Source organism: Macaca mulatta, chromosome 3 (assembly GCF_049350105.2).
Source record: "Macaca mulatta isolate MMU2019108-1 chromosome 3, T2T-MMU8v2.0, whole genome shotgun sequence".
NCBI classification, from domain to species: domain Eukaryota; kingdom Metazoa; phylum Chordata; class Mammalia; order Primates; family Cercopithecidae; genus Macaca; species Macaca mulatta.
Window position 1 is genome coordinate 192,063,948 of NC_133408.1, and position 12,816 is coordinate 192,076,763.

The 12,816-nt window shown below is 44.5% G+C and overlaps 1 protein-coding gene across 1 annotated transcript in view; it reads right to left on the minus strand.

Moving 5' to 3' along the window:
* Window positions 1-9,776: 9,776 nt before the first annotated feature.
* XRCC2 (X-ray repair cross complementing 2) overlaps window positions 9,777-12,816 on the minus strand; it is a 32,996-nt gene continuing 29,956 nt past the window's right edge. The window contains exon 3 of the mRNA XM_001108141.5: window positions 9,777-11,227. Within this exon, the coding sequence (XP_001108141.3) occupies window positions 10,506-11,227 (722 nt within the window). The 3' untranslated portion in view covers window positions 9,777-10,505. The remainder of the gene's footprint in view (window positions 11,228-12,816) is intronic.

The window sequence follows — 12,816 nt, forward strand, 5'->3', positions numbered from 1 at the left end:
CTCGGGCACCACTCTTCAGGGTCCTAGTGACAGTGGGCTGTGGTTGACTGCTCCCCCAGGGACACCACCAAAAGCACAACTCACTCTGGGCTGCTGCAAGCAGCGTACGGAATTCCACGTGGCCTCTTCAGGATCTTCACCGGCTTCTTCACCAACTGCTTTGCTGCTCTTTGAAGTGTCAAATACGTTTGTATTTTATCCCGTTTCTTCATTTTAGGGGGTGAGTTTATCTAAATTACGTATTTTATTACTGAAAATGGAAATCTCCCTAAATGTCTGGGGAGAGCTCAAATTACTGATTCAAGGCTTGTCATAGTTGCTTTGAAAAATATGTCCATTTTAGAGAGAGTTTTCCTGTTTTCTTGGAGACAGTTTTAGTAAGATGTGCCTACTGTGTTTTCAAATTTATCCATATAAATATTCTGAAAAAAAAATCTCTGCTCTATCTATAATTCTGTCCTCTTACTCATGCCTCCTACTGTTTTGAACTTAAGTTTTAAACGTACTCTTTGTAATCATACTTGAATCGAACCGGCTTTCACCTTTGTTGTTCCTGTTTGGTTTTCTATTTAATTAGTTTCTGCTGTTATTTCCTCCTTCTGTGTCCTTTGTTTTTCTTTATATAATTTAAGTTGTATATTAGTGTTTTTAAATTTTGAATATGATTTCTTTTCTTTTTTTTTTTTTGAGATGGAGTCTTACTCTTGTCACCCAGGCTGCAGTGCGGTGGCACGATCTAGGCTCACTGCAACCTCCGCCTCCAGAGTTCAAGCGATTTTCCCACCTCAGCCTCCTGAGCAGCTGGGACTACAGGCGCCCGCCACCACGCCCAGCTACTTTTTGTACTTTTAGTAGAGATGGGATTTTGCTATGTTGGCCTGGCCTCAAACTCCTGACTTCAAGTGATCCGTCCACCTTGGCCTCCCAAAGTGTTGGATTACAGGCGTGAGCCACGGTGTCTGGCCTCTGTTGTGACTTCCGACAATTGCATTATGACCAAGAAAAGTGGTCTCCATTATAATAATTCTTTAAAATTTGATGTGTCAATTTTTTTTTTTTTTTGAGACAGGGTCTGGCTTTGCTGCCAGGCTGGAATGCAGCGGCGTGATCTCTGCTCACAGCAACCTCCCAGGTTCAAGTGATTCTCCTGCCTCAGCCTCCTGAGTAGCTGGGGTTACAGGCATGATTACAGTGACTGGGGCTCAATGCAGTCTTGTCCTCCCAGGCTCCTGTGATCCCTCCCACCTCGGCATCCTGAGTAGCTGGCACCTGAGTAGTAGGCACGTACCACCGTGCCTGGCTAATTTTTGGTTGTTGTTGTTTGAATAGAAATTGGGTTTTACCACGTTGCCCAGGCTGGTCTTGAACTCCTGGGCTCCAGCTGCCTGCCTCAGCCCCCTAAAGTGCTAGGATTACAAGCGTAGCCACTATGCGCAGCTGAGGCTGTCTTACAAGCATTAAGTTTTCATAGATTTCTCTTGTGTGTGTAAGAATTCTACACATGGCCGGGCGCAGCAGCCCACGCCTGTAATCCAGCAGTTTGGGAGGCTAAGGCAGGAGGATCACTAGGAGTTTGAAACCAGCCTGGGCAATGTAGGACTCTATTTCTACAAAAACTACAAAAATTAGGCCGGGCGCGGTGGCTCACGCCTGTAATCCCAGCACTTTGGGAGGCCGAGGCGGGCGGATCACAAGGTCAGGAGATCGAGACCACGGTGAAACCCCGTCTCTACTAAAAATACAAAAAATTCGCCGGGCGCGGTGGCGGGCGCCTGTAGTCCCAGCTACTCAGGAGGCTGAGGCAGGAGAATGGCGTAAACCCAGGAGGTGGAGCTTGCAGTGAGCCGAGATCGCGCCACTGCACTCCAGCCTGGGCGACAGAGCGAGACTCCGTCTCAAAAAAAAAAAAAAAAAAAAAAAAAACCTACAAAAATTAGCCAAAAAAATGTGCCTGTAGTCCCAGCTACTCAGGAGGCTGAGGCAAGAGGATGGCTTGAGGCCAGGAGTTCGAGACCAGCCTGTGCAACATAGTGAAACCCCGTCTTTACCAAAAAAAGGTCTATTTATACAACTACAGGAGCTTTATTTTGGTATTTCTCTAGTATATCTTTTTTTCATCTTTTGGTTTTCAACATTTCTGTATCTTTGTTTTAGATGCTTTTTTTTTTTTTTGAGATGAAGCCTTGCTGTTGCCCAGGTTGGAGTGCAGTGGCATGAACTAGGCTCACTGCAACCTCTCCTTCCTGGGTGCAAGCGATTTTCCTGCCTCAGCCTCCCAAGTAGCTGGGGTTACAGGTGCCTGCCACCCATACCCGGCTAATTTTTGTATTTTTTAGTTGAGACAGAGTTTCACCATATTGTCCAGGCTGGTCTCAAACTCCTGAACTCAGGTGATCGGCCCGCCTCAGCCTCCCAAAGTGCTGATATTACAGGCGTGAGCCACTGTGCCTGGCCCCTCTTTTTTTTTTTTCTTTCTTAGTTTGAGACAAGGTGTCACTCTGTAGCCCAGGCTGGAGTGCAGTGGCACAATCATGGCTCTCTGTAGACTCAACTTCCTGGGCTCCAGTGATCCTCCCACCTCAGCCTCCTGAGTAGTTGGGACTACAGGTGCTGCCACTATGCCTGACTAATTTTTAAACTTTTTTGTAGAGATAGGCTTATTTTGAAGGCGAGTAAAGATATGGACCAAATTTAGCCTTGATTATGAAGTTGAAATTTGGAAGGGCTGCCTGTAAAATAAATTCTACCAGTTTGGAAGGCTTAGGCAGGAGGATTGCTTGAGCCGAGGAGTTTGAGACCAGCCTGGACAACATAGCTAGAACCTGTCCGTAACCCTGCCCCCAAAATAGTCAGGCGTGGTGGTGCACACCTGTAATTTCAACTCCTCAGGAAGTTGAGGTAGGAGGATCACTTGAGCCCAGAAGGTGCAGGCTGCAGTGAGTCAAGATCACGCCACTGCACTCCAGCTTGGGTGAGAGAGTGAGACCCTGCCTCAAAACAAAAAAGAATACTACAAGATCTTCAGGTCGAATAAGTTCAGTTACCTTATATATGCTAGGCTTAAAGGAGACAATGGGTTATCTTGAATTTTAACTTTATGTCATGTTTTTCCCCCACAAATCAAATATTGTTTTATACTATCAACTTTTCAAAAATGTTTAAGTTCAAGGGTACGTGTGCAGGTTTGTTATATAGGTAAACTTGTGTCACAGGGATTTGTTGTACAGATTATTTTGTCACCCAGGAACTAAGCTTAGTACCCAGTAGTTTTTCTTTCTGCTCTTCTCCCTCCAACCCTCCACCCTCATGTTGGCCCCAGTGTGTTGTTCCCTTCTTTGTGTCCATGAGTTCTCATCATTTAGCTCCCACTTATAAGTGAGAACATGCAGTATCTGGTTTTCTGTTCCTATGTTAGTTTGCTAAGGATAATAGTGTCCAGCCCCATCCATGTCCCTGGCAAAGGTATGATCTTGTTCCTTATTTTTTATTTTTTTATTTATTTTTATTTTTTAGAGATGGAATCACCAGGCTGGAGTGCAATGGCGCGATCTCGGCTCACTGCAACCTCTGCCTCCCAGGTTCCAGCAATTCTTCTGCCTTGGCCTCCTGAGTAGCTGGGACTAAAGGCGTGCACCACCATGCCCAGCTAATTTTTTTGTATTTTAGTAGAGACAGGGTTTCACCATGTTGCCCAGGCTGGTCTCGACCCCTTGAGCTCAGGCAATTCACCCACCTCAGCCTCGCAAAGTGCTGGGATCACAGGCATAAGCCACCATGCCCGGTCAATCTTGTTCCTTTTTATGGTTGCATAGTATTCCCTGGCATGTATGTACCACATTTTTTTAATCCAGTCTGTCACTGATGGGCATTTAAGTTGATTTTATGCCTTTGCTATTGTGAACAGTGCTGCAATGAACATACACGTGCATGTGTCTTTATAACAGAATGATTTCTATTCCTTTGGGGATATACCCGGTAATGACATTGCTGGGTCGAATGGTATCTCTGTCTTTATCTCCACACTGTCTTCCACAATGGCTGAGCTCATTTAATTTCCACTTCCACCAACAGTATATAAGCGTATCTTTTTCTCCACAACCTCACCAGCATCTGTTATTTTTTGACGTTTTTATAATAGCCATTCGGACTGGTGTGAGATGGTATCTCATTGTGGCTTCGATTTGCATTTCTCTAATGACAGTGATGTTGGGCTTTTTTTCATAGGATTGTTGGCCACAGATGTCTTCTGAAAAGTGTCTGTTCGTGTCCTTTGCCCACTTTTTAATGGGGTGGTTTTTTCTTCTGAATTTGTTTAAGTTCCTTATAGATGCTGGATTTCAGACCTTTCTCAGATGCATAGTTTGCAACAATTTTCTCCCATTCTGTAAACTGTCTGTTTACTCTGTTGAAAGTTTCTTTTGCTGTGCAGAAGCTCTTTAGTTTAATTAGATCCCATTTGTCAATGTTTGCTTTTGTTGCAATTGTTTTTGGCGTCTTCATCATGAAATCTTTGCCTGTGCCTATGTCCTGAATGGTACTGCCTGGGTTGTCTTGCAGGATCTTTATTATTTTGGGTTTTACATTAAGTCTTTAATCCATCTTGAGCTAATTTTTGTATATGGCATAAGGAAGGGGGTCCATTTTCAATTTTTTTGCATATGGCTGGCCATTTATCCCAGCACCATTTATTGAATAGAGAATCTATTGCCCATTGCTTGTTTTTGTCAGGTTTGTCGAAGATCTGAAAATTATAGTTGTGTGGTCTCATTTCTAAATTCTCTATTCTGTTCCATTGGTCTACGTTTGTTTTTGTGCCAGTACTATGCTGTTTTGGTTACTGTAGCCTTATAGTATAGTTTGAAGCTGGGTAGCATGATGCCTCCAGCTTTGTTCTTTTTGCTTAGGATTGCCTTACTGTCAATATTTCTTTTTTTTTTTTGAGACAGTCTTGCTCTGTCGCCCAGGCTGGGGTGCAGTGGCCGGATCTCAGCTCACTGCAAGCTCCGCCTCCCGGATTTACGCCATTCTCCTGCCTCAGCCTCCCGAGTAGCTGGGACTACAGGCGCCCGCCACCTCGCCCGGCTAGTTTTTTGTATTTTTTAGTAGAGACAGGGTTTCACCGTGTTAGCCAGGATGGTCTCGATCTCCTGACCTCGTGATCCGCCCGTCTCAGCCTCCCAAATATTTCTTTAGATTTACTCAAGTACTTACCATTTACTCATCATTACTTCTGACATCTCAGATTTACTTTCTGGGATAATCTTTTAAAAGTTCCTTTAGTGAAGAAATTTTTGTGGTAAATTCTGTTTTTCTTTATCTGAAAATGTCTATTTCACTCTCATTCTTAGATAATCCGTATATAACAGAGTAGTCTACATAAAAAATTAATGATATTGATCATACAGCATCTTATAGTTGAAAGCAGAAAACTATAGATTTGAAGCGAGTGATAAGGCACATACCCTATTTTTGTATAGTATATATGGAATGAATGTCTGGACTATTTTTCACATGTATTTTTTTCACTAGATTCTCAAAATGACCCTGAGAAGAAAAGTATTTTATGATCCCCATTTTTTGTTGTTGTTGTTTTTTGCAGGTAAATAAATACATGGGATATTCTAAGATTTGTAAACATGCACTTCTATTATTCTTCTGGTTCTATCCCACATCCCTGGTGTCTGCTACATATGTAACTTAAAATGTCATATCTCTCTTTCTCTTTATAAGGTAAATTCTTTTTACAAGTGCTAAAATTTTTTTTTTTTCCTATTTTTTTTTGAGACAGGGTCTCACTGTTGCCCAGTCTGGAATGCAGTGGCACAATCTCAGCTTACTCCACCCTCCACCTCCCAGGCTCAAGCAATTTTCCTGCCTCAGCCTCCCGAGTAGCTAGGATTACAGGCACATGCCTCTACCGCCTGGCTAACTTTTTTTTATATTTTTAGTAGAGATGGGGTTTCACCATGTTGGCAAGGCTGGTCTCAAACTCCTGACCTGAAATGATCCACCTGCCTCAGCTTCCCAAAGTGCTGGGATTACAGGTGTGAGCCACCATGCCAGCCTTAAAATTTCTAGTGTATAAGTCTTTTTTTTTTTTTATTAACCGGTATTCTTTTCTTCTTTTCTTTTTTTGAGATGCAGTCTCACTCTGTTGCCCAGACTGGAGTGCAGTGGCACAATCTCAGCTCACTGCAACCTCTGCCTCTGGGGCTCAAGCAATTCTCTTGCCTCAGACTCCCTAGTAGCTGGGATTACAGGTGTGCACCACCACACCCGGCTAATTTTTGTATTTTTAGTAGAGACTGAATTTCACCACGTTGGCCAGGCTGGTCTCTAACTCCTGACCTCAAGTGATCCGTCCACCTCGGCCTCCCAAAGTGCTGGAATTACAGGCATGAGCCACCGCACCCGGCCTAGCCAGCATTCTTAATTCCTTCTAACATGTCAAATAACAAATCTTTTTAAGATAATGAAGTCTTTAGTCTGATACATTAATATATAATTGATAATTTAATATGAAAGCTCATTATTTTTTAATCATGTTCCTGAAGAATAAGTTATAAATCTGTGAATAACAGTCCATTAAATTAACACTTCTTTTATAGAAAGGGGAAATGGAAAATCCTATCATATTCAAGGCTAGACTTCTGCTGTGAGCTGCTGAGTTTTTCATACACACTTGGCATGCACAATTTAGAGCTTGAAAGGGAAGGTAACTGAATATTCACATCTTTTCTGCAGAGCTGAAAGTAGGAGTCTAGAGTAGAGAAAGATTCTGAATTGTACTGACCATACACCCTGATGGGGGAAAATTAGCATATTTCCCCAACTTACAAATGTTTATAAATTACTTAAGTATAACATGTATTACATATAATAAAAGTACACAAAATTCAGAAAGATGAACTATTAAAAAATATATATATTCATGGCCAGGCGCAGTGGCTCAAGTCTTAATCCCAGCACTTTGGGAGGCAGAGGTGGGTGGATCACCCGAGGTCAGGAGTTCAAGACCAGCCAGGCCAACATGGTGAAACCCCGTCTCTACTAAAAATACAAAAATTAGCCAGGTGTGGTGGCGGGCGCCTATAATCCCAGCTACTTGGGAGGCTGAGTCAGGAGAATCGCTTGAGCTCAGGAGGCGGAGGTTGCAGTGAGCCAAGATCACACCACTACACTCCAGCCTGGGTGGCAGAGACTCTGTCTCAAAAAAAAAAAAAAAAAAAAAAAAAAATATATATACACACACACACACACACACACACACATATTTTCATGATAAAATATTTAGTGGGAGCGTACAGGTGTGTGGGTGTGAACAACTGCCATCCGGTTTAATTTCGTAATGTGGCTGAAGGGCAAACACCATTGAAGGGCTGTTAGTCTGATGACTTTTTACTGTATGCTGACACGTTCCTAAGACAGGCCTTGTTCACGAGGGAGACATCCCAGGAGGCCCCTGAGAAAGTGGGAAGTGAGGAATGGAAGGGAGGAAGGGCAGCAAGTGATGTGTCCATGAAGAGGTTATCGCTATAAGCAACTGGGAGTGCCTCCTGCTGGGGCCACTCTGAGCAACAGCTCAGTGTCCTCTCTGAGGGCTGAGCAAATCCAGGTGTTTATGCACCAAATGCCCCTCGTTGAAGGACAGCCCAGCTTGCCCCACATGCAGCCCAGCAGGCTGTGACGTCCAGAAGACACCCTCAGAAGCCCTGGCTGTTTGGAAACAGTGGTGGGCCAGAGAACTAGGACTGGTGGGTGGGCACGGACAGGACCTGCTGCATCTGCTAGGCTGCGTCATGAAGAACATGATTTCCAGCTCAGTTTCTTTGCAGTGTTCCTCTTAAACCCTTGACAAGAACGTTCATGAGATAAGTGCATTTACAGTGAAATAGTTTTAACTGAAGAGGTAACATACAAATGAACAAACCCATGAGAACACTACTCTAAATCCCTTCCGTTTTTCCTGTGGAGTAACTCAGATACATATGTGACATATGACACTCTGACATACAGATTGAAGGAGACTGCTGAAGCCAATCTAAATATCAAACCAATATAAATGGATCTTTTCTTGAATTAAAATGTATTAATAGAATTTCTAAAATTTTCTTCCTCCACCATATCACCTTGTATACCCCTTGAGGTGCACACTCCCATTCGGGCCATCCCTGCACCAAAGTTCCTGTCCATGCCAAGTGCGGTGGCTCACGCCTGTAATCCTAGCACTTTGGGAGGCCGAGGCAGGCGGATCACTTGAGGTCAGGAGTTCAAGACCAACCTGACCAAAATGGCAAACCCATCTCTACTAAAAATACAAAATACAGCTGGGCGTGGTGGTGCATGCCTGTAATCCCAGCGACTCGGGAGGCTGAGCCAGGAGAAGCACTTGAACCTGGGAGGTGGAGATTGCAGTGAGCCGAGATTGTGCCACCGCACTCCAGCCTGGGCAGCAGAGGGAGAGAGTCCATCTCAAAAACAACAAAACAGAGCCTGTCCAGCTCTCAGCTGGAAATGATTCAATCCATTTTGAGGTATGCCTGACTATTCTAAATAGGTAAGAAAATACTAGTAATTGGCTGGGCATGGTAGCTCACACCTGTAATTCTAGCACACTGGGAGGCCGAGGTAGATGGATTGTTTGAGCCCAGGAGTTTGAGACCAGCCTGGCCAATGTGGTGAAACCCATCTCCACAAAAAAATACAAATATTAGCTGGATGTGGTGGTCCATGCCTATAGTCCCAGCTACTCAAGAGGCCGAGGTAGGAGGCTCACTGGAGCCCGGGAGGTCAAGGCTGCAGTAAGCTGTGATCGTACCACTGCACTCTAGGCTGGGAAACAGACTGAGATCCTGTCTCAAAAAAAAAAAAAAAAAAAAAAAAGAGACATATGAGAGAGAGAGAAAAAAGGAAAGAAAAGACGCCAGGCGCAACAGCTCATGCCTGTAATCCCAGCACTTTGGGAGGCCGAAGCGGGTGGATTGCAAGGTCAGGAGATTGAGACCATCCTGGCTAACACGGTGAAACCCTGTCTCTACTAAAAATACAAAAAATTAGCCCGGCATGGTGGCGGGTGCCTGTAGTCCCAGCTACTCAGGAGGCTGAGGCAGGAGAATGGTGTGAACCTGGGAGGTGGAGCTTGCAGTGAGCTGAGACTGCGCCACTGTACTCCAGCCTGGGCGACAGAGCGAGACTCCGTCTCAAAAAACAAACAAACAAACAACAACAAAAATTAGCTGGGTGTGGTGACGCATGCCTCTACTCCCAGCTACTTGGGAGGCTGAGACACGAGAATCACTTGAACCTAGGAGGCGGAGGTTACAGTGGGCCAAGATCACGCCACTGCACTCCAACCTGAGTGACAGAACAAGACTCCATCTCAAAACAAACAAATAAATAAATAAATGCATTTAAACTTTCTTTTTTTTTTTTTTTTTTTTTTTGAGACGGAGTCTCGCTCTGTAGCCCAGGCTGGAGTGCAGTGGCCGGATCTCAGCTCACTGCAAGCTCCGCCTCCCGGGTTCACGCCATTCTCCGGCCTCAGCCTCCCGAGTAGCTGGGACTACAGGCACCCGCCACCTCGCCCGGCTAGTTTTTTGTATTTCTTAGTAGAGACGGGGTTTCACCGTGTTATCCAGGATGGTCTCGATCTCCTGACCTCGTGATCCACCCGTCTCGGCCTCCCAAAGTGCTGGGATTACAGGCTTGAGCCACCGCGCCCGGCCTAAACTTCCTTAAACAACAAAGGACTTAACTGAATTCCAAAAATGTGACACAAAGTTAAATATGTCCATTTTATTTAGGCAGAAATATATGTATATATTATTTATTTCCTTTTAAAGCAAGCTTAATACAAAGTTTAATTGCTAAAATCACTTTGATTCAACAGCCTAGAAACAGAATAGTCTTTAGTTTAACTGTGCTAGTTTAACAAATCCATTCTGTAAAGAAATACTGTTAATTCCCCTGGAGTTTAAAACTTTAGGGCCAGGCACGGGCCTGCAATCCCAGCACTTTGGGAGGCCGAGGCGGGTGGATTACTTGAGGTCAGGAGTTGGAGACCAGCCTGGCCAACGTAGTGAAACCCTGTCTCTACTAAAAATACAAACATTAGGCCGGCGTGGTGGTGAGAGCCTGTAATCCCAGCTACTTGGGAGGCTGAGGCAGGAGAATCGCTTGAACCCAGGAGGCAGAGGTTGCAGTGAGCCGAGATCGTGCCACTGCACTCCAACAGCCTGGGAAACAGAGTGAGACTCTGTCTCAAAAAAAAAGAAAGAAAGAAAGAAAAGAAAACTTGTGGCCGCGAGCAGTGGCTCACACCTGTAATCCCTGCACTCTGGGAGGCACACATAGGAGGATCCCTTGAGGCCAGGAGTTCAAGGCTGCAGTGAGCCATGATTGTGCCACTGCACTCCAGCCTGGGAGACAGAGTGAGACTCTGTCTTGAGAAAGACAAATTTTAAGGTTTGCATAGTACCCTGCAAAAGACTATTTTATGATACATATCAACAAAATTCAACCCCACTTTCTCCAATAATAAAAAAATGTTTTTTAAAACTGTTACTTTTTAAACAACGTGAAACTAATGAAAATTGGTTGCTGCTTTGAGAATCATCTTGTTTGGAGAAAAACATCCTGTGCTTCACCAGTTGCTGCCATGCCTTACAGAGATAGGGTCTGTAGTCCATGTCCACGTCACGCAGGCGTCGAGAGGCAGGAGAAGGTTCTTCCGACGAGTTCGAGGCTTTCTGCATTATCGTTTGTGTCGTTGCAAAAAGAACCAGGCGATAGTCATTTACAAGCTTCTCTAAGCACTGAGAACATTTCCTCAGAGTAGACTCCTGTAAGTTAACACTCTCTCCTCCATTGACACGGTCTATCCAGTAAAAAGCTGACAGGCTATCCAAAATCAAAAGGCAGAGAGACGGGTGACTACAAAACATACTTTCTAGCGAGTAAAGTGTAAGAAGCAGGTGGGTGCTACTACTGCAGTACACCAAAAAAAATCTTCCCAGGCAGTATTTGATTATTTCTTCAGAGCTTTGGGATAGTCTGTGCTCAAGAACTGTAACCAGCCGGAGCATATCGAAGTGGTAATCTGTGTCAATAAATAAGACTTCCACTTCCAGGCCACCTTCTGATTTGGGAAGTATACATCGTGCTGTTAGGTGATAAAGCATTTCTGTTTTTCCTGTTCCTTCTGAGCCATGAAATTCAAGAATATCACCTGTGTAAAAATTTAAAAATCTCAGTCAAAATGCAGTAGCTCAAGGGTAGGCTACAAAATGCAAAGTCTGCAAAAAAGTTTAAAAAGACGTTCACTGGAATGTGAAAGAAAATCTAAATACACTTTTGCCAAAATGGAGCTGTACAAGCAAACACAAGAAACAAGGAAATCAGAGCCCGGTGAGAAGACTGGGAGAGGCTAGGGGACTCTCCTCGGGCCAGGCTCACATGCACTTCCACTTCAATTTGCGAGATTTGAAAATTAAGAGCCACAGATCTAGGGCCTTTCAAAAATCTGATTACTACAGTACACACCATTTCTGGTAGTTGATTACACCATATCCATTCTTCCCCTCTTCCTAAAGTATAAAATCCTAATTTGATGAGGAGGGAAATGTGTCCACTTTAAAACTATTTTTCATGGTCTCCTTTGAAAAGAAAGGTTACCAGGTAACACAGCTGTCACCAGTGAGATGCAGGCTGCTCTCTGTTGATTCTTTCCTATCCAGGGACACCTTCTGCCCTGCCGCGCCCTCCTGTGGGGGTGGAGCAGCCATCTGGAAGCAGTGAGGATGAAAGCCCCCGCTCAGGATGGTGGCGTGGAAGACAGAAGGTGCCCAGGACTCTGGGCATATGGAGCCCCCACCAGCCACGCACAGCCTGCCTCTGTGCCACTCAGGATGTGAGGAAAACAAGCCTCCACCTGGGCAAGCCACTAAGTTGGACTTCTATGACCTGCAGGTGAAAGCACTCCCTAATTAGGGTTTCTCAATGTTACTGATGTTATGGGGTGAACAATTCTGGATTTTGTGGTTTCACACATTACTGAGGCAAAAGCCCATGGCTCGCAGGCCCTAAATGCCAACAGCACCCTTCAACTGAAAACAACCTCACACGTTCCCAAACTGCCTTCAGTTATTCTCTGCTATTGGAATTATCTCTTGAAACCATGTCCAGCTGCATTAGAAATTATTTTCCTAGCATTAAAAATCAAAGTCAACTACTCTGAACGTTAAAGACTCCAACTCTCCTTCTATATAGGCTCAAATAACTCATTGAGGACAGCACAAGTTAAATCAAACGACACCGGGCAAGTTGCCTTGTTTCCGGAGCTTTTCAAAATGCACTCAACAGTGGCATTCAACTCTTGCTTGTCATTATTAATGTATGGCTGAACTACCTGATTGGAAACACTATGTTAAAATGCCAACTATTATCCCCAACCAAATGATGGTCTATATAAGAATTCAAGGGCTGGGCACAGTGGCTCACACCTGTAATCCCAGCACTTTGGGAGGCAGAGGCGGGCGGATCACCTGAGGTCAGGAGTTCAAAGAAACAGCTGGGCGTGGTGCATGTGCCAACATGGTGAAACCCTACTAAAAATACAATAAATTAGCTGGGTGTGGTGGTGGGCGCCTGTAATCCCAGCTACTTGGGAGGCTGAGGCAGGAGAAACACTTGAACCCGGGAGACAGAGGTTGCAGTGAGCTGAGATCACGCGATTACACTCCAGCCTGGGTGACAAGAGCGAAACTCCGTCTCAAAAAACAAACAAAAAAAGAATTCAATTACTTTGTTTCTTATGAT